The sequence below is a fragment of the Saccopteryx leptura genome, chromosome 1 (assembly GCF_036850995.1).
Source record: "Saccopteryx leptura isolate mSacLep1 chromosome 1, mSacLep1_pri_phased_curated, whole genome shotgun sequence".
Classification (NCBI taxonomy): domain Eukaryota; kingdom Metazoa; phylum Chordata; class Mammalia; order Chiroptera; family Emballonuridae; genus Saccopteryx; species Saccopteryx leptura.
The window spans coordinates 19,049,701-19,072,188 of NC_089503.1; the positions used below are offsets into that span (position 1 = coordinate 19,049,701).

At 46.4% G+C, this 22,488-nt stretch overlaps 1 protein-coding gene across 2 annotated transcripts in view; it reads left to right on the plus strand.

Moving 5' to 3' along the window:
* SYT13 (synaptotagmin 13) overlaps nt 1–22,488 on the plus strand; it is a 35,827-nt gene that overhangs the window by 1,928 nt on the left and 11,411 nt on the right. Inside the window, exons 1-2 of one of the 2 annotated variants that reach the window (XM_066360523.1) lie at nt 21,344–21,464; nt 21,562–21,787. Coding sequence is in view for 1 of the 2 variants with exons in the window: in XM_066360522.1 (XP_066216619.1) it covers nt 21,562–21,787 (226 nt within the window). In the remaining variant the exon portion in view is untranslated. Of the gene's footprint in view, nt 1–21,343; nt 21,465–21,561; nt 21,788–22,488 lie in introns of those variants that run through there. The other variant, XM_066360522.1, reaches the window with a different exon arrangement.

A 22,488-nucleotide genomic window follows, 5' to 3' on the forward strand; every position in this document is an offset into this window, starting at 1 on the left:
TCCCACCTTATAATCATCCACAACTTCTCACTGAGTGCGGAACAAGCCATAGCAAACCCTTACAGGGCAGGTACTGTGCACTCACTAGGCACATTTCTAAGAGATTTACACGTAATGCATTTAGCAATTCGATGAAGGACATATTTGCTGATCCCAAGTTAAAGATAAAAAGCTGTGGCTCAGAGAGGGTAAGTGACTTCCCCAAGGTCACACAGCTAGAGAAGTTTTAGAAGCAGATTCTAGCCAAGCTGGTCTGATTCTGAATGCTATTAGCATTCCACTCCATGCCTTCAGCTTGATCCAGCAGCTACCTCTCCAGCCAAACTCTGGCCAGTTCCTCTCTGGATTCATGATCCCTCTTAAAGATACCAACCCCTCCCGTTTTCTTTGGCTTTTCACACAGATGGCTCCATCTTATCCTTTAGGTCTCTTTCTGTTTAAATTTCACCTTCTCAGGGAGGGTTTTACCTAGTGCCACATGTAACAAAACACCCCTTCCCCAGTACTCTATTCCATATGTCTCTTCCAAATTCTTTTATAGCACTTGTGAGAACTGGATGTTTTCTTGCATATCTGTTTACTTGTATATTTATGTCCAGCACCCACTCAGTACCTGGAAGCCAGTAGATGCCCAACAGGACATGGTTGACAAATAAAGGTATCCCAGCGTCCAGTCCTGTGGGATTATTGTCTGAGTGATTTCTTCACGTGCGCATGCACGCACCGGCCTTTGCTGCCCAGTGCTAGCTCAGCAGGGGCACAATAGACGACTGTGGTTACGTGAGACCTGTCCATCCACATTCCTTCACTTGTTTTCCTCACACGGTGACCAGGATTTGGGCAACCTGGGGCTGAATCCGCAGATGTGAATGTGGTGAAGCTGAAATTTCAGTGTTGGTTTGCCTACCGTTGTACTCACAGTGATTCGGCCATGATCCAGCTAGAGTAAATAGAGAAAAGACAATACAAGTGACATTGCAAAGAAAATAAAGGAGGTGATATTAGAGGTGGCAAGGGACAGCAGGGTGGTGGACACGCACATGTTGACAAGGGGCGGGAAGAGTTGGGGAAGGCTCTTTGGTGCTGTTCTTTGAAGAGATAGCATGTGGGCTAGGAACAAGGTTCTAGATTCCTTTGGTCACCGGTCACTGAGAACTGGGATGTCTGTAGGATACAGGGTGACAGCCTGTGTCTCCAAAAGTCACTGGTTGTGGTTGCTGGAAAATTTCCTTGGAATTGCAGACTATGCCTGGAAATCTGATTTCTGGCCCGGAACGGTTGGATGAAGTTGAAGTTTATAATGATTTTGAAAAGAATTTGAGGTTTTCCCAGGGATTCTTAACCTGAGGTCCATAGACCTTCCTTCTCCTGTTCCCACCCCAAGGGGTCTTTGGATAGAATTTAAAGGACTCACAGTTTTGGAGAGGAAAAACTTACATCATTATTTTCACTAAACTCTAGCTGAAAGCTAGCATTTCCTATAAGTGGGAATATAAACAATGTATCGCAGGAGCATTAACAATGTTAGTGACTTTGTCCCCAAGGGAGATCACAGACAGTTTCAGAGCACACTGCAGCTGTTACAGATACTTCACAATATCATGGCTGCTCAACTCTAATTCTAAATCATGGTACTTATTAAATCTCCCGCTAGATCCTATTATTTAATGGATGAATAAGGACGTACACATAGAACTATTTAACAAATTGATGTTACTAGATGTTCCTTGTAGTCTCATGTCTTTTATTTTCAGCTTTTTCAAACATTTGGAGGAAGCATTCATAGGCTTATCTAGATGGCTAAAGGAATCCGAGAACCGAAAAGGTCTGGAATTCTCTGCTAAATGGGAGATGCTGGAAACCCTCGGCCAGACTTTGCCTCGCAGGCCTGGAGCAGGCTTCAGTAGTTCTTTGTTTTTCTGAAATACACATTCTGGACCCTTGATTCTGCCTCCTTAGATAAGTCCTCCATCCTCACCCACGTGCATCCTGTCGAGGCACACAAGGAATTCAGTCTCACTAGACACCCACTCACGGTCTGGTCTGGCAGGATCACCTGAGAACGCCTCACTATTTTCAGCCCAGCTCTTCTTGGAAGTTGGTTATTATGCAGTGATGTGATGGGTCAGCTTGAGCAAGGAGACAGAGCAAAGAGGCAGAACAGTGTGTGTGTGTGTGTGTGTGTGTGTGTGTGTGTGTGTGTGTGTGATCACCTTCCCTTCTCTGCTGCTTCTGAATCTGTTAGCAAGGCAGCCAGACTCATTGGTTCCGTCTCCCTGCATTTCCTTCCTCGCTTCTCTGCACTCACGCCTTTCTGGGACTGTCCAGAGGAAGCCCTCATCTTGGCTGACCTGAGTCACTAAAGAGCGAGCAGGGAGAACTGCTCCTTCCCACCATGCCTTGCCCTTGACACCCCTCACTCAGCAGGAGCTGGGGTCCTTTTTTCAGAAAGCTTCAGTTTCAGCATCCACTGTTTCTCCCAGCATGACGCCTAGCTTTTTGTACCCTTAAGTGAATCTTCTCAAATGTGTCTCAGAAGACCCCAGGGTGACCCTGGTGCTGTCACACTGACGCTAACATGTGGTCAAAGGTTGTATTCAGGCTGCTTGGCCCCTCAGCAGTCCCTAGGCCTCTTCTATCAACCTCCACCCCCCCCCCCCCCACTGCTGCTTACTACCAAACTGTAAAAGTCCTCCCCTCCTTCCAGCAGAATAGAGAAAAACCAAGTTGCTTTTGATGGACTTAGTTCATTTGGGATGCTATACCACAAGACCATGGACTGGGCGGCTTATAAGCAGCAGAATAAACTTTTCACAGCTCTGGACCCTGAGAGCTCTAAGATCAAGTGTCTGGTGAGAGCCTGCTTTCTGGAATTTTTGTTGTAACCTCACAGAGCGGAAGGGGCAAGGGAGCTCTCTCGAGCTGCTTTCATGAGGGCACTGATCCCGTTTATGAGGACTTCATCCTCATAACCTAATTGCCTCCTAAAGGGCCCACCTCCTAATCCCATCACATGGAGGTTAGATTTCAACATATAAATTTGGTGGTGGGGTTGGGTTACACAAACATTCAAACTGTAGCAAATACTAACAGATTGATTTTAAGGTTGTTTTTTTAGATAGTATCAATAAGTGTTAGATTTGTATTCAACACTGTTCTCTGTACAGTGGAGTCTTTCCCTCCCAACTGGGGAATATATCTTTCATTTTCCTTGTATTCCTGACAATATCTAGTGTGATACTGGGCACGTGATAATTCCTCAATGTGTTTGAATTAAGTCATCACCATATTGTGACATACCAAATAAGGGAGGAAAGACACTTTAGTTGTTCACTGATTGTTTCTCATATGTGCCTTAATTGGGGGTAGGGGGAGCTCAAGCCAAGTCAGTGACCCCTTGCTCAAGCCAGCAACCTTGGGTTCAAACCAGCGACCTTGGGCTTCAAGTCAGTGACCTTTGGGCTCAAGCCAGAGGCCATGGGGTCAAGCTGATGATCCCACGCTCAAGCTGGTGACCCCATGCTCAAGCTCGTGAGCCTGCACTCAAGTCAGATGAGGCCACACTCAGGCCAGAAACCTTAGGGTTTTGAACCTGGGACCTCAGCGTCCCAGGTCAACACTCTATCTACTGAACCACTACTAGTCAGGCCAAAAGAGTGCATATTGTTAAGTTTCCATTTCCACAAGATTTGAAATCAAGCCCAATTTGTTTATGGTGTCATTGTTGGGGGCAGCTAATGACGGGCTGGTGGAGTGCTTCTGAGCTTTTGTTTGTAAGTTCAGCTTCTTACCTTGGGTACTGGTTACACAATTGTGTTCACTTTGTGAAAAACAAATGTATCCAGCTCTATATTTATGATTTGTGTACTTTTCTCAAGGGGGCTATACTTTAGTAAAGCTTTTGTTAAAAATTTCCATATTGTGTCATAATATTGTGAACCTTAATTTAGTGTCAGCCAGTATTTTTATTATCAGGAGGACTTTAGGGCCATAATCAGGAGATGTGGCCCTCCTTGTTGTGGTCAGGTGCATACTACCTCTCTGGTCCGGCCGGCTTTCTGCTGCTACTCCTGTGGCCACCCTTGGGACTGGGGCCTCAAGACCATCAGTGTGGCCCTGTCCATCCTCCTGCCTGTTCTCTTCTTCCATTCAGATCACTGGTGTGAATTCATACCTGTCAGAGTGAGGATGGAACAGAGCCCAGATGCTGCATTTCATTAGCTAATAGTAAGTTCATTCATTAAAGATTAATGAGCATTAAGGGTTAATGATAGGCACTGGGATACAGCAATGAAAAGACAGGCATATGTTCTTTCTGCTAAGTGGGGAGACAGACAGTGGAGCCAGCAATTGTCAGGAAGCGTGTTGTGGTTCTACCACGATGGGGGAGGTACGAGGACTGTGTGAAACCCCAAGGATGGGCATCCCACCTTCAGCCCAAAGCGGAACTTTCTCCAGTTCTGGTTGGCTGCTCTGCGGAAGTCTCCCCTCTACCTCAGTTAGCACAGGAGGCTCCATGAATTCCTAACACCACTCCTGGAACTGATTTGGCTCTGGGCCGCTATAAGGTCTGACCTCCATGGATTCCTAAAAGGATTCAATTCTCAGCTGATCTCCTGGATGGTTGTCTCCTGTTTGTATAAACAAAGAAACAGAAAACAGATGCCATTTCCATAGTCTAATAAGTTATAGTGATGGTTCAGCTAACATGTACCGAGTTCTTCATATGTGCCAGGCACTGTTCTAGGCACTTTAACCATATTCATTTTATCCTCGTGGGCTTCAGAAACCTTTCCCAAAGCTTTGGATTGCTTTGCTGCCTCTTATGTCCACCAGGCTTCAGGCACTGGGTGCAGCCAAGGGCCCTCCAGAGAGATTTACACAGTAGACATGTTTGAGCGGTTGCTTAGCAACATGGAAGACAGTATAAATATTTTATCAATAAATTAGCATAGATTATTTCAGGGAGATGAGCACACACTGGCTGGAAACACAAGGCTCTTGGAAATACTTACAACGGAGACCCTATGTCTGGGTCCATCAGTCCCTTTCTAGTGGCAGGTCTCAGACCTGTCACATCTTTTTCCTTTCCGAGTTTCTCCTCTGGTACAGCATGTAGATAATTCAGGCAGAGGGCTCTTCTCTTCATGGGATTGATGGCTCACCTAACGCCCTTGGTTAACTCCAGAAAACATTGCTGCTTCATGGGAAATGTTCATATTTTCAGATACTGACCTAGGTTACCATCAAGTACCTGCATGCATGCAGGAACAGAGAGGCCATCAGACCGCAGTGGAAGAGACATCTGAAAGAGACATCAGAGGGGCTCAAGGCAATGCCAGAAGGAAAGAGAGAAGCCAGGAAGCTGGGGAAACAGCGGATCCAGGAGACAGAGGAGACAAATGAAGAGCTGGACTCTGAATGGGTGACCATCTAGAGTCTGAGACCAGCAGGAAGGGTCACAGGAAATAGTGCTGATCTCTGACTGTCCACGCTATTTGACCGACACTCTCCCAGTAGCCAATAACGGTGCGTCTCTTACTTCTACCTTAGTGTTACTGTATTCACTACCTACGGAGCTTATTTCTTGCTAACAAACTTTGGGGAACCCTGCTTGGAGGATGGAGGAGAATAGCTTCACAGAGACGGGGGCGGGGGTGGGGAATACAGTGATAACTGCCCCCTCCTCAATGACACAGTAACCCATTCTTAGTCCTCATGAAAGTTGTGGTATAGTGGGGGTGACCTGAGTTAGTAGAAGGATGTGTGATAATGGTAAATGACCTGATAGGAAAAATTCTGGGGCTCTGAGAGAGTAAGACGGAACTGACCCAGATGGGGGTGGGACAGGGGATGTCTTCCCAGAGAGAGTGATGGCCACGCTAGAGCAGGCGTTGGAGGAGAAGTTAACCAGGTCAGTGGGCTGGAGTGTAAGGGACTCTAGAGAGAGGAATGAGTCCGTGCAAAGGTCCAGTGGCAGGATAAAAACTAACACTGAAGAGTGTCTAGGGAAAGGCCCATGTATCTGAAGAGCAGAGAACAGGGGAAGCTTAATGTATGGCTGAGAAGGTAGTCAGGGGCCTGAGCAGGCAGGATATTGTAGACTGTGTATCAGTTCATTCATTCATTTATCAAAAATTTATTAATGCCTGTGTGAGGGGCATTAATACTTCAAGCACATCATGAGAAGGCAGGATTCTTAGGACAAGACCGTAAGGTTGGAAAAAATAGAAGGCAACAGGAAAAGAGGAGACCAAATATGAGAGAGCTTGACTCCATGAAAGAAGCCATAGACACAAGTCTATAGGAGCTGGGTAGGACTGTTGAGGACAGGACAGTGTGGACATCACTCATTCGTGGGCTCGCCAGGAATCAGAGCCTACTCAATGGCACATACATGCAAATAGAGGAGGGAGCACTCACCTATGTGCTGATAATGTTAAAGTTATTATTATTTTCAAAGCTTTTTTAAAAAAAAAAGATGGGTAAAATGCACATAAAATTAACTATAAAATGCACATAAAATTAACTATTTTAATGTGTACAATCAGTGGCATTCAGTGTGCCGCCACCACCTCCATCTAGGCTAAATCATGTCCCCCCCCCGCACCCCCCCTCCGCTAGAGACACCTCTATACCCACTAAGCAGACACTCTCTTCCTCTTCTCTTCCTCTGTCTCCTCTCTCTTCCCCCGGCCCTGGCGGCCACCCCTCTGGTTTCTGTCTTTCATCTTCAATCTGTTTCCAGTCTTTTTTTTTTTTTTTTGGCCTATTCTGGACATTTCATATTATTGGAATTATAAAATATGTAACCTTTTGTGTCTGGCTTTTTTTTTTACTTAGTATAATGTTTTCAAGATTCACCCTTGTTGTAGTATTGTATGTATTAGGATTTTCTTGTTATAGCTGAAGGATATCCCATTCTGTGTCTCTACCTCATTGTGCTTGTCCATTCATCAGTTGATGGACATCAGGGTGAGTCTACCTTTTGGTTATTGTGGGCAGTGCTGCTGTGTGTGTTCCTATCCAAGTATTTGTTTACCTGTTCTCAGTTCATTAAAGTATACACCCCGGAGTGGAACTGCCTGGTTATATTGTAACTCTGTTGAACTGTTGGAGGCCCTGCCGGACTGCTTTCTGCACAGCCATTGGACATCCCCCTGGCCGTGCAGGAGGGCTCCAGTTTCTTCACATCCTGCTAGCAGTTGTTATTTTTCTTCTCCTTTTTTATGATAGCCATCCTAATGGGTGTGAAGGGGTAACTCATGATGGTGTTTTCTAAGCTTTTAATTTAAAAAAAAAATCCAAACTCTCATTTTTTAAATATTCATTGGTATCTGGCCAGTTTTTAACGAACACTTGCTCTCTGTTTTGGTTGAATGCCCGTTACAGTGAATCCACGTGGGCACACCCGTGCAAACACCTCATTGTTCATGAGTCTCAGGAGAGGAGTGGAGTGGGTGGCAGACCCGGCTTCCCTGTTCTCCTAGCACCTTTGCTCCTGCTGCTTCATCCTTTAAACATGCGGCGTGGTATCACTGTCGACTTTCCCACTTTTTTCCCTAAGCTTTAGCCCCTCATGGGTCCCAATGTGCTTCCCCCAGGTACCTACTCCCGGGTCCCATTGAGGTGATACTTACTATCTCTTCAACATCATTTTCTCCTGGACTGGCATTACCGGGCCAGTACTGTGCTGGAAGGAGCCCTGTCCCCTCTGGTGTCAGCTCTCTGCACACACACTCAAACCTTCCCACTAAGCAGTTCCCTGAGTGCTAATTCAGTGAAAGGTGTTTTAATTGATTTATATTATAAAAATTCCCAGGATATTTTTACATGGCATTTCAGGGTGATATAGTGATATTTTAAGAAGCTGATTGGGATCTTGGGGGTGGACTTGAGATGTATTATATTTTTTCCCCACTAAAAATAATAGAATACAGTGAATGCTGTCTGAAATTTGCTAGCCAGTATGTTTCCATGAACAGATAAGAGTCAAATAATGAGGGATAGTTGTGTATATGAATATGAACAAGGAGAAGGAGAAGGGCATCCTATGGGAATTCTGTGAAATTGAGTTTTAGTGCATCTGGCATAGACCTTTCAGCTGCAAGGTATTTTGACATATTTCATTGACTCCCTGCCCTCCACTTATTAAGTCCAAGACATACTTTTTCTTCATGGGAAAACTGAGCTTGGCAGATAGTAAGAGAAGGAGAATGTTGAGTGACCGCAGGAGTCAGTGGATGGATAGGTAGATGAGTGGGGAGGAGGGGAGACGTGCGGCCACCGCCTCTGCTTGCAGCCGGAACAGAAGTCTCAAGGACGAGAGCGCAGGGGAAGGACTGAGCTCACTGAAGCACCTCCGCGCCTGCCTCCAGCGGCACCTCAGGGAACCAAGCGAAGCCTGGAGGGCGTGGCAGCTTCACCTTCTCTCCAATCCCCTCCTTTTGAATCTCCCGTCACTTGGCTAATACTGGAGATAGTTTTAAAACTCTTCAGATGCAAAGCCCGTGAGATAATGCCTGAAGACTACATTTGACTTGGAAAAGCGTACTTGGCTGGGCAACTAGAAGAGTTGGACAGAGCTGCACGTGTGGAATAACTTCAGTTAGCTCGAAGCTCGTTGTGTGTGTCAACCCCCCCCCCCCTCCAGTGCACCCAGAGCATCTTCAAATGCATTCTCATTTCCAGCAAGTCACTTCACACAGGAGAAAGGGAAAGGCTATCAGAGAGACCTGAGGTGAAAGCGGTGATGATAAGGCAAGACGAAACTCCGTAGGAAAATATCGGCATGATCTGGAGGGCTTTCGGCACATTTCTTGCAAACCCGTCATCTGGTGAGCCCGTCTCTTACTATGCAAGTGGAACAGATACTTTAGTGGCAACACGATGTCATTCTTTGTAGAGAGCCTCAAAACAAAACATGCAGAGACAAAGCCAGAAAAGAAGAAATGAACACGAGATTAGGTAACCCATTCGTATCCACAGCATGGTAGACTTGAATTTGATTTTGGATATCTGCTAGAATTAGTTCTAGGTCATACAAATCTTGTTTTTTGAGACTACTCAAAAGAGGAAGTTGCCTCTTAAAATAAAAATGTCCATTTTATGATCAAGCTACTGAGATATAATAGGAAACAAATTAAACTTAGACCCCAAACCTGAACTTGAATTCAGCCTCCACTTCTTTCTCGCTAAGTGACCTTGACCATTCTGAACCCCACTTTTCTCATTAGTAAAACAGAGATGATCGTAATAAGGTTCTCTAAGCCTTAGAGTCTAAGGTAACGTTAAAGGCTACACTTTTGAAGCACCGGGCACACTCAACACCTGCCTATTAATCAGAGTTTATTTTAGGTACCTCTGAATCATTTCCTTATTTATCTTTTGCCAAAGCAATGACTTGACTGTATGTTCCCTATGTAGGAAAGAGAGTTCATTCAATGTATCCCAGACGTGAAAAATGAAAGGTTTCTGTTAGTGTGGGGAGGGGAGCACGAACATTCCACTTCTTGAATATTCACTCATGTGAAACTTACTTCTCGGTCACCTACTATGTGCAAGGCACTGAATTAGTCCTGAGGACATTGCAGTGACCAGGCGGACAGCATGCCTGACGTGCTGCAATTCATATTCTAGGGGTCGAGGTGTTCTCACACAGTCATAAATGAGTATAAATCTACAACTATGGTAGGTGTATAAAGTAGTTCAGTGGGCCTCCCAAGAAATAATAATTGATTAATTCTCTGATCTTCAACATTTTTGGAGACTCCTTTCAGCAAAAATTTGTGAGTTTATACCCATTTGTGTGTATACACCCATTATACATATATAGTTAATTCTTTGTAAAACATTATATACTTATAAATTTATATGTGTATGTATTTTATATATATATATACTCTACTAATGTATCATGTGCATTGTATATGATGGTGGCAGTGGTTTGGACAGATATTTAGGAAACAAATTGACTAGCTTTGCCTATGAGTTGAGTGTGGGCTTTGAAAAGAGGGAAGAGTTAGGGATGATGCCTGAGTTTTCACTTATACAATTGGATGATGGTAGCAATTAGTGAAACAGGGAACACTCAGAAAAGATTAGATCATAGATTTTAAATCATGAGTTAGTTCATTTTTCTGCAGGGAGAGTGTGAGGGATCTCTGAGCCATTTCCATGAAGGTATCAGTAGGGCCAGTTGCTCAGCAGGTCCAGGGTTCACAGTACGCCTGTGATGTATATTTGGGACCTGGAGATGTACACGGGGGATGTCACAAGGTAGTCATCTGTGGTGACAGCACAGATCTGTCCCGGGAAGAGAGACAAATGAGAGGGACGAGGTTCCTGATGGACACCCGCATTTAATGAAACAGCAGGAAGTGCCCGGGGAGAAGGGAGAAAAACTAAGGGAATGAAATGTGAAAATAATAATAATAATATTGAAAAAGCCTTTTAAGAGGAAGGGAATCATCAGCTGGGAAGCCCACCAAAAAAGTCAAGTAAGACGAGACTGGCAAAAATCCATAGGGATTGGACTATGAAGCTCATTGGTGACCTTGGAGACTAATAATGACCTTCAATGGGCTGTGGGGCCCTTTGGGTTATGGAGTGGGTGGCAGGGAGGAAATGAAGACAGCGACAGGCATAGGCAATTCTTCTGAGATCTGTGGCTGCAGAGTGGTGGAGAGGGTTAGGGCAGCGGCTGAGTAGGACAGGAAGTCAAAGGAATACTGAGCATATTGATGAACATTCAAGAGAGAAAAAGAGGGAAACGGACAACAACTAGTGTAAGGTTCCCATGAAGGGGATGAAGAGTAAGACTCAGATGGAAGAACTGGTCTTGGACGGAGGGAGGAAGGGACCCTCCTCCTGCAGTGTGACGGTGGGAAGAGAAGGGCCATAGCATCTATTCAGACGAAGGAGCATCTGTTAGCAAGATGCTAAATGACCATGATTCTCTTGACTTCCCTTTATTCTTTGTAGAAGTCTGAGGAGCCAGGGAAATGCCAAATGTGAGCTTGAGGGAGGAGTTAAGGAAGCAGTGATTGCTAGGAGGGACTGAGAGCCTATTTGGGGTTGATGACCATAGATTCCTCATGCAACCATCTGCCCTGTTGAGTGACTCTCCCACTATGCAGTACTGTTGGATGCAGGATCATAATGGAACAGGGTCCACCCAATGTTGGGGTTCACCACTTAGCATTAGGGAAGGGATAGGGAGACACAGGGGCTTTAGACTCTACAGAGGTGTTGTTGATGGACCGTGGAATGGACTCAAGAAAGTTGAAAAGTAAAGAATGGGGAGAAAGAATGGAGGGCTCCCTGGCCTGAAGGCTTTTTCAAGGGGAAGAACCACTGTGGAGAGCTCGGTCAGCCAGCTGGGAGGAGGGGGCTGTGGCCATGGGTGCCCTGAGGACAACACGTCTACCAAGGTCAGAGTCTCAGACCATCCTTGAGTTCCTGCACAAGGTAGGTAGTGATTGGAGTGAGGGTACAGTGCTGGAAAGAACAATTAATTGATGGACTCACAGTTGGTATTATTAAGATGAGTCATCAGCCAATTAAGTCAGCAGTCATATGCCACAGAGTGTTTCTGGGTTCTTTATTTTAGGAAAACACGAGACTCTAAGGTAGCGGTTCCTTGAAGCTGTGACTTCTGAAGCCCACAGGAGACCCAGGGAGGGCGCTTGCCACGAGCCTGGCTGTCATGGTCGCTTAGCATCTGGAAGGCTGGGTTGACACCGCTGGTGTGTTTTCAGTTTCCTGGGCCACGGTCTGAAATCCAGGCAACATCCACAGTGCACAGATTGTCCCCAGTGGAGGCACATCAGGGCCCTGGGCCTCCACAGGAGCAAAGGACAAGGGGCAGCTCTGGCTACTGCCACCACTGGGAAGAAACCAAGCTCCTATGACTCCCATGGGCGGCCTGTGGCAAGACTGTACAGGAAATGATTATTGGATTACTGAATAGTATTAATGATTCACTTGTCATTAAACAACTACTATAAAATGATTTGACTTCGTGTCCGAGATGAATGGAAGAGATGGTGCACTTGGGCTTTGGGTTCCAGTTTCAATCTGCCCCCTTCTTGCGCTGTGATGAAGAACTAGTGACTTCAGCTTTCTGCCCTCTGGTGTGGCCATCTGTTCACTGTGTCATTGTCACTGAATTATTGTGGGGATTAAATCAGATACTCCAGGTAAGGCAGTGCCCTTTGCATGCAGAACCACTTTCTACCCCAAACCCACCCCTTCTTCGGCCAGGTCTAGGGGTGCGAGCAGTGCCCAGCGACTCCTGGCTCCAGGGTCCTCTCCGCTCCTGTTGTTTTACTGAACCCCCTGCTTTATGAAACGTCCTTCAATAACCCACTCTGAATGTACCATCTTCTCTTCCAAAACTCATCTTGGTAGGGTGCTCAATCAATGTTAGCTATTATTATAAACCCTAATAATTAATAGTAATAAAGGGAGAGTCTGTGTATCAGAGAGACGGATACCAATTGGTGAGGTCAGTGCCCACAATGGTAAAGCTCAGTCTCTGCACAAGGCTCGAAGGTTCAAAAACGCCTTTGTTTTTCCATTCGGTGCAGCCCCTTGTGTGTTGCTCCACACATCTTGCAGCTTTTGATGAGTGCTTGCCAAACAGACACACATGCTGATAAGATGTTTCGGTGATTATTCTCATGTCAAAAAAGCTTGAAATGAGCTGAGGAAAAATATTTGACATTTATAGTAACTTGGAACCAAATACTTTGATATTACTGATGCTCTGTGATCAAATCACATTTTTGTGACATTTGTAAACTGTTGGAATGTTGACTCATATGATGCAGAAGGGAACTCCGATCGGTTTGCATCAGTTTAGAAGAAGGGGCAGCTACATCTAGGGATGATACTCACCAGGCTTTGAGTTTGCCAAAGGGACAGCTGGGAGGAGACTGTTAGAAGCAGCCCTTCGTGGCCGTCCCCTGAAATCCTGCTGACTGCTCACAAAAGTCACCCAGAAGACCCAGTCTGTTAACCAGACATTGAATGTAGGCATTCAATGATGCTCAGAGATTATGCTTTTTCAGAAAAGGAGACATGAGAGGTGATCATGGAAGTGCTTCTTTTTTTTTTTTTGGATGCAGCTCTCTCTTATTCCAGCCTCTCCTACACATCGCTCCCCACCACCCCCCGCAATCCCTGTCAAAGCTTCCTTGGAGGAGTCTCGGCCATTGCTGCTTTCCCTTGATCATGTTGACAGGTACTTCCTGTCCTGGTTCCTTGCTTCCTCTCACCTGGGTGACTCCCACCATGTCTGGGTGGTCTGCTCACCACCAGTTTCCTCTACTTCAGTCCCTCCTGCATGCACCTGCTGGTTTGATTTACTAAAAATACTGTTTTGCTCATGTTGTTCTCCTTTTCCCGAACTGTCAGGTCTCTCTGATGTTTATAAGGTAGAGTTAAAAATCTGCTGGGCATTTGAGGCCATTCTTGGCCTGGTCTCATCATTCCTTTGCAAGTCCATTCCTCCAACCTCTCCAACCTTTCTCTACGACTGGTTTGCCAGACACACGATGCCCTCAGTGTGCTCCCTGTATGCATGTTGCTGTCATTCTCTCCATTTGAGGTATCTCCTCCTCTCTTATCCATAGTTATCTTTGAATGTTGGGCTGAACCCCCTCCTCCAGGAAGCTTTCTCTGATCTCACTGAGGATGACAAGCTCCTTTTTAGGTCTTCTGTAGCACACAGTCCAGACATATGGCCTTTTAAGACTGCCTTCTATAGTTATTTATCTTTTTATAAGTATGCATCAGGAAGAGCATATAGCTTATATCTTGCTTATCAGTTCTTATTCATTGGTCGTGGCTTCCTGGAGCCCTAAGCTCAACGGGCTACAACTGAGCACAGCAGGAAAGAATGCATTAATCGATTAGTCATGTCTGCCATGGGCATAGGGTGGGAGAGCTGTAGCGTAAGTTGTAGCATCGTTCCGGTTTATGGGATGGTGTCCATCATTGGATGGTAGACTTCCTGAAGACAAGGTCTTTTTTATGTATCTTCCATGGTCTATAGGGTGGGTGAATTCATAGTTAGCAACAGTGTGTGCCAATTTCTGTTTGGCTAGGAATCTGAAGGGTTACATAATTGGAGGATGTCGGCATAAAACCAAGATATAAGAAGAATCTAATAAAATAGTCATTGTCCTATCTGGTTGGTTTTTGAACTGCCTGGTTAGAAATTGATGTCTGCACCTAAGTGGATGGATGTGTTCGGTTAGTGGTTCTCTGGGCTTATTTTCTGCCGTGATCGCCTTTAAAGGATGGTGTTCACACACTCAGCGTGTTCTTCGGTGATCACCTCCTTTCTCTCCCATTAAGGAAAACTTGTCAGAATGCAAACGTGCAAAAGAAGTATTGTTATAAGAATAACCCTGAATGTGCCCTAACCAGTTTTTAAGTGGGTAAAAAACTAATACATTTCAGTACATTAGCTAGTATTTATTAAATGTTGGCATAAGACCAAAGTTAAAAATTGTTGCTTTTGTCAATGGTTTCATCAATTAGCCACGCATCATAGAATTAAAAAATCCTATAGCGGGCTCTTGAAGAAGATCCTGAATTCTGTGTGAAGGAAACTGGCATATAATCAGCTATTTCAGCCTTTGGTCCCAAAATGACTTTTCCACATAAAAAACACAGCCCCCTGCTTGACCTATGGTGGTGCAGTGGATAAAAGTGTCGACCTGGAATGCTGAGGTTGCCAGTTTGAAGCCCTGGGCTTGCCTGGTCAAAGTACATATGGGAGTTGATGCTTCCTGCTCCTCCCCCCTTCTCTCTCTCTCTCTCTCTCTCTCTCTCTCCTCTCTAAAAAATAAATTAAAAACAAACAAACAAAATGCACCCCCCCCCACAAGTATGAAATTGAGAAAAAATGTTGAAAGTATTCAAATGAACACTGTTGGTTAAGACCACAGAGACCAATATTAAACATGTGTGTTCCCATCTGACAGAGTTATTGATGATGCAGGACTGAGATTTCCCTCAGATCTATGGATTCAATTGAACAGAAAGACATTTAAGTTCCTAGTAAAGCAATACAGCGAGGCAAGGAGAGCAAGTGGAAAATGTGGATGTTAAAGTCAGCCCGGGAGGCTTTGCTCGGTCAAGATGGCTGGAGATGGTAAAGTAAGGATGGGGTAGATGAGGTGAAGGCTGTGTTTGAGCCCCAGATTATTGATCAAAGGGGTTTTCTGTGACCTTTAAAAACCCTAACTTTGAAAGAATGCTTGTGATGAGAATTAATGAGGTTATAACATAATGTTAATGTTCTCGGCTCACGTCACAAGTGAAATGCATTTCTGCACAAAGGATGTCAAGCCCAGATTCAGAGCTGAGAACCGTAGCAAAGCTATGCCCAAACATCCAGGCAGCTCATTAAAAAGCGCTGACAACTGGATGGGTTCACCAATCTAATGATGTGGCACATTCCCACTGATCTAAAACAATGACCTGGACATTTTTGTCTTTACCTGTTTGTGGTTGGTATCCAGAGACGTAGCCCCTGGGACCACGTGTGTGGTTAGCAGCACTGGTGTTGAGATGAGTTGAGTTCAGGGCCCTGAGCTGTCATTCATTAGCTGCAAGATCTTGGACAAGTTTTAAACTCTCTGAGCCTTAATTTCCTCCTCTGTAGAGACAATAATTAGGTAATTTTTATTTATTTAAATGGGGGTATAGAATAAGAAATTATTAGGTATTCATTGATAGGGTTGTGTGAGGATTAAATACGATAAAGTTTGTAGCACTTCCAAGAGTATCCGATACATAGGGAGTAGTCAAGAGAGGGCAGCCATATTGCCTCTGTGACGTAACTGGTGAAGCCAATGCAGGGATCACCTATGAGAAGTGTATCTCTGGGCGGGATCTTGCCGTTTTGTGGTTTTCCGTTCCTCGAAGTTTTGTTTGTTTAATTGTTTCCTCCGGAAGTGTAGGGATAATGGCAATACCCATTTTCCCTCCTCTTCTCACAGTCTTTAACTTTTAGTTGTACCTGCTGATCTCTGAACACACTACAGACTGTCAAACCGCTGCCAGGGCCCAGAGTGCCTTCTACCACCTCTCCACCTTTCAAACTGCTTCCTGGGCTTTGGCGTGGCACCCTACCAAAAGTCAGAGCCTCTGAATCTTCCTTAAACTCTCCTCCCAGCACACACGCCCTACCCTGCAGCCCTCCCCAGGCAAAGTTTAATGTGTTCCTATGTAATCTACATCTATTTTGCTGATCTTCATCTTAGTGATTATTATACTAACCCCCCCTCTGCCCACTCTGTCCACCCATAGGGGGTGTGAGGACAGTGACTAGTGTCTTTCGTGGCCCCCATCCCATTAAAGGTTCTCAATGTTGAATGATGACTGATGGAACAAATGAATGGATAGCCAGGGCAGGAGAATGGAAGAGAGACATCTTCCCCAAGCCTCAGCAGGCTTTTCATTAATCTACCTAAGACCTTAGAAAGATAATAGACAGATCATCGAATTTTTGGTTCCTTGGTCTCAGTCAGGCAGGGAAGTTCATGGGTGAGCTGGAAAGTGTGCAGGCTCCACAGTCACGTGCCTGATTCAAATCCCAGCTCTGTGTCTAGTTAACTGTGTGACTTCAAATGGACGTCCTCTGTGCCTCAGGGTTCTCCATAAAGTGGGGTAACAGTAACCACACCCTCATGAGGTTGTGATGTTTAAGTGGAGCCCTCCGGGTAAGATGGTGATATCTGTATCTGACACATGATTAATGCCAAATATGATTTTTCCTGCAAATCTGAGGTTAAGAAGGCTTTCCTGGCCCTCAAATTCTTAGTGGACACAACTCTCCCTACCAACGCCTCCCCCATTCCCATCTGTCTCTGTCTTGACGGTACTTCTACCTGAGATTGCCTTTTTGAATCTACTGGTTTCATGCTCCCCACCTCACTAGCCATGCTCACTCTGTGCGGAAAATGATTGGGCAGTGTTGTTTCTGCGGCTGGCCGGCATCTTAGAGATTTAATAAGTGCTGAACAAAAGATTCCATGAATGACTACCAGCAGAGAAAGCTTTGCACTGGGCCCGGCTCTTATTCCCAGCCGTGTCTCATCCCTGCCTGGTAGGGAGTGCTGCATTTACCTGGCTGACAGCAGGGCTAACCCCCCACAAAGTACCAGGTGGGGGGACAAGGAGTGTGGTGGGTCAACCACAAACTAGCCCTTTTAGATTTCAAAATAGCCACAGAGGGCAGAGAGACTAGCAGAAGGCGAGTCCCCAGGGAAGGGGATTTGAGAAGGGATTGGGACACAGACTTGTAATAAACAGAAGGGGAGGTGTTAAAAGGGATAACAAAAGATGGTGTGGTGGCTGGGTTGCCATAGAAACACTGCTTGGTGCCTGGACCGGAAGATAAGCTGCTTCTTCAAAGCGAATTTCAACTTTGCAGCTTGAAATATGCTCTCCCCCTGGGACCTGACCCTGTGGATGGGCAGATAAGCAGCCAGGAAGCAGAGACCGTGGTCCCAGCAGCTCCCCGGGAGCTGGAGGTCTACCAGGCGAGTGCTTGTGAGGAGCTGAGAGAACTTGACTGAGAGAGGGGGACGCTGTGCCTGTGAGCAGCTCACCATGCACGAGGACGTGAGGACGTTTCTACATCTGCTCGACCTAGATTTCTGGGGCCCTCCCCAAACCAGGCACTCTCAGGTTAGCCTCAGGGAGCGCCCACATCACGGTCACCCTGGGGGAGCTTCTTAGACATGCGGATACCTCAGGCTCCACCTAGGACCTCTGAATCACACCCCTTGAGGGGTTGCTCTGGGAACCTGAATTTTACATTTCCTCAAGTGAAACTTATGACATCAAATGTGGGAATCAGCCCTTACAAGCCTGTTCCCCTGTTGAAGGACCTGCAGAAGCAGAATAAGAGGTGTTGGGCCTGACCTGTGGTGGCGTAGTGGATAAAGCGTCAATCTGGAATGCTGAGAGTCACCAGTTCAAAACCCTGGGCTTGCCCGGTCAAGGCACATATGGGAGTTGATGCTTCCTGCTCCTCCCCCTTCTCTCTCTCTCTCTCCCTCTCTCTCTCCTCTAAAATGGATTTAAAAATCTTAAAAATAAATAAATAAATAAATAAATAAATAAATAAATAAATAAAAGAGGTGTTGAGCCAGGCAGTGGCCCAGGCATCAGTCTAAGAGGTACAAAAACACAGGTGAGCAGTGAAATATGACTAGAAATGTGAGGAGGTGGGTAAAGGGGTTAAAAGCACAACAGAGTGGATAAACACGGGGCTCTGAAGTGAGCCAGCCTGGGTTTGAATCAAGCCCCTACTGCTTACAAGCTGGCCATGGGTCCTCATCTGTAAAATGGGATTGATCATAGTAGCACTTCCTGATAAGGATTTTTATGAAGATTCAGTGAGTTTATATCGGAACAATGCAGGGCACAGGTGTGCAGAACCACAAGGTAAAAGAGGCTGGCACTCCAAGTTTGAAGAAGAGCCCGCAGACCCTTCAGACTGTGAGAAATCTGCTCTTATTGTATTCAGGCACTGAGGTTTGGGGATTGTTTGTTACATGGCATTGGCTTTCCCTGACTGATACAAGGCTGTTAACAAGTGACTTGCTGGCTGTGAGGATTCAAGCCGTTGTGGTATGAGTGAGGATGCTCTACAGAGAGGATGGGCAGAGGGAATCAAGTCTTTGGGTTGATTAAGAGCTTCTGTGGCTGCACCCCAAATTCCCTCTAGACATTATTGATATAGTTGGAAGGAAAACTTGGACAGAGGGCTAATCCCACCCAGACTCAGCTTCAGTTTCTGGGAGTTGGTCTTTCCCTGAAGGCAAAATGACTGTTTTTCTCCATTAACTTCTAGCTGGACTTACTGCATATTGGCCAACCCAGGGAGAAAGAATCCTGCTTCTCCACTAAGGGAGAGTGGGGGTAGGGTGGAGAACAGAGTGGCCACGGTGCTGGCCAGTGTCCTGCGAAATATCCCAAGTCACAAAAAAAACAAGGGAAACGTTTCATACTAAAACAATCATATGGAGTCAAATGCAAAAAGTCACATGAATTTTAAGATAGAACTGGAAATATCAAGAAAGATCCCCAACTGCTGCAAAAGACTTCTTGTTCCCTGGAGAGAGCATCTTCATTTTACAGAGGAAGAAACTGGGGCCACAGAGAGACTAATCAAACCCAAGATTATGTAGCAACTAATTGGACTCCAACCGAGCTACCTTGCTTTAGAGCTTGAACACCGACCACCAGGCTGTATTTCAAAGTCTTGTACACACGTTAGTATGTATACTCATCAGCAGCAGAGTGCAGAAGGACAGAGGTGGCGGGAGCTTCTTCCCTGGCCCAGCTCCCGTCCGAGGGGCTTCCCCGTGCTCAGCTGAAGACCCCAGCTGCAGGGGCCCATGTTTGGCATCATTTGAATACTTTATGTCAGTCTCTCCCCTACTCTTTTTTAAGGTTCAAGGGGCAAAGCCCCCCCCCCGTCTCCTTTTCGAGCCAAATCTGCCTTCCCTTCCTGTGACTTCCTGGGTGCGGTGATGTTTTAAAACGGAGGCCCCAGTTTGAAAACTCAAATCAATAAACGGTCCTTAGGTGAAAAAATTAATTGTGTCACCAAAGAGGTCACCTAACATCTCTGGTAAGGTTAAGGTTAAGTGCTTGTTTACAGATCATTAATTACATAATTCATTTCCCTTCCCAGCAGAAGCCTCGTAGGGAGAGATAGCACCTGTCTTGTCACTTCTATGTTCCTAACATTTGGCACAGGACCTGGCCTGTGGTAAGGCTCAATAAATATTTGTCCATCAAATGAAGGTTTGTCCGTCCCCACCCCACGCCCGCCCCAATGCCACCTGTCTCAGCCCGGATCGGATCGTGAGACAGCTGAGCCTGTCGGAGGCCTCCGTGCCACTCTGCACCAGGAAGAGCTATCCCAGGGTGCAGGAGGGAGGGGAGGGGGGAGGGCCACAGGTCACAGTACTGAGCTGATCACCAGTTGGTGTCAAGGGCAACTGCTGGATCTTGAGGTGTCATCTTCCAAAAGGCCGCTGAAGACACTCTTGGGAGGACTAGTGAGGAGGAAGGGGAAAGAGGGCAGTGTTTGTCTTTCAGCTTGAAATGGTCAAGTCCCCCCACCCCCGCCCCAATGGAGTTTTAACTCGTAATACCCCTGGGTTGCCTCAGTGTCTCCGCGGGTCTCACTCCTCAGCAGCCGCTGAGAAGCCCCAGGGTAGGAGCATGGGGTGTGGCAGTGAGGCTGTGCCCTCTTGAAGCTGGTGGAAGTCCATGCAGAACAGGACGTGGTGGGGGAGAAGAAGTGTTCCAAGGCCCCAGAGACCCGTGAGGCAGGCGGACCCATGGAGACACATCGGAGGGTCCGATGCACCCCCCACAGGTGCTTCTCCTGTCCCCGTGCCTGCAGTGCTAGATACAGCTGGCCATCCCTAATTGTCGAATGTCTGGAAACCTGCCCTGACCCATCCTGTGTCTGTTTCCAAGCTCTCTTCCCCGGGTTCATGGAACATTTAGAGAGAGAATCCCCCCTTGCAAGTCCTGCCACGCTATATCCCTGTTAGGCGTGAGCACGGGTCTTTCTGCAGGGGTCTGCCGCCCTGCCCGCCTCCTCCCTCCCAGGAGTTCTTGTTCTTCACCTATAATCCTTTCCCAAGCTTCCCCCCCCCCGACCCCCCAACTCCCAAACCTCCTCTCTGCTTCTTGGGCAGTGAAGTTTAAGCTGTTTACATGGAAACACAGATGCATTTGAATGATGTGGTAGAACAAGGGTTTTGAAACTCAATGAATAAAATTGAACAGAGAACAAGATCAGTAATCAGTGGCTGCTTTCGGTACCTGAAGAGGCTCATGTAGCAGTCATCAGTCTGCTCACAGCCCGGACAAGGGCTATAAATCACCCTCCACTGAGGGCAGTTACTGCTCCTAGGATCTTACAACACCGGGCAAGGATGACCAGCAAGTGCGGAGGCCTTGGCTGGATGCCGAGGGGAGACGGGCTGGGGCTTGGTATCTGACTCTAGGCAGAATTTCCCTACATCAGGGTCCTGCTCTCCTCTGATGCCTGTTAAAAATGCAGTGCATTCATTTGGGGAACTCTTGGCTGCAAGTCACAAAGAAACTCCAATTCAAACCAGCTTAAACAGTAAGAATAATATGACTCATGTAACTTTAAGAGCAGAGGTTGGACAGATTTGGGGCTGGGTTGATTCAGTGGCTTTAATGACACCGTCATCAGTGACACATTTTCTTTCTGTCTCTCACCCTGCTGACTACACCTTCAGCTGTGTCCCAAGACTGACTCAGTCACAGGATGGGGCCACATGCTTCCTGTCCAGTAGTGGATGTGGGGATGACATTTTGCCTTTCCAGGTCATGCTCCTCAGAGCAGAGGGGAACTCCAGCCCTCCCTCTGTCTGCCGTGAAAGGTCGGGTCATCATGATGCCCTTCTGTGGGGGTGGGGTTGGGGGTGACAGGAGGTCCTCTGGAAGACTGAAAGACTAACCACAGTGCTTGATTTGCAGTTCAACGTTAAAAAATCCACGGAGCCCGTCCAGCCCCGAGCCCTCCTCAAGTTCCCAGACATCTATGGACCCAGGCCAGCTGTGACAGCCCCGGAGGTCATCAACTATACAGACTACACGCTGAAGACCACAGAGGAGCCCGCTGCATCGGCCAGCCCCCAGGCCCCGAATGACAGCCGCCTCAAGAGGCAGGTCACAGAGGAACTGTTCATCCTTCCTCAGAATGGTAGGGGTCTCCTTCCCCTCACTCTTCCGTGAACAACACTCAGGAAGTTTATTGGTGTCTGTAGATTCTGGACATGGCCAGCCCCAGTGTCTGTGGCATTTGACACTGGGCAAGCAGGTGGGCACAGGACCTCAGGATTACAGTCCTGTATTCTTGCTAACATATTGCCACATTGCTTCTCCCCGAGGCCCCTAGATTTTCACTAAGAATCAGAGTCCCTTTCAAGTCACGTGTACAACGATTGAGTGGGGATAAAGAGTCATGGTTCAAACTATGGGTTCAGAGTCGGGTTAAATTCTCTGCCCTTTTATATACTTGTTGTGTGGCCTTGGTCGTGTTGCTAGCTTCTTTGGGCCTCAGTTTTCTCATCTATAAAATGGGCGCATACTATTACCTGCTTGGTAAAGTTGTTGTAAAATGTAAATAAAATAATGCATGTAAAGTGCTTAGCTCAGGACCAGGCATTGTAGGAGGTCATCAAAATACACAGCTACTATTATTGTTTCTGCTCTCATCTGCATCAGCAGTAAGAATGCAGCTCCTTTAGGTGGGCAGTGCTGTGCTGGGCACTGGGGCAGATATGTGATGCGGAGACCATAACCCAAAGGAGCATGCAGGCTTCTGCAAGGAGGTAGAACTACAGTTGGAAGAATGGACTGTGTGGTTTGGGATTTTGTTCTGTGTGGCTGGAGGCGGGGATA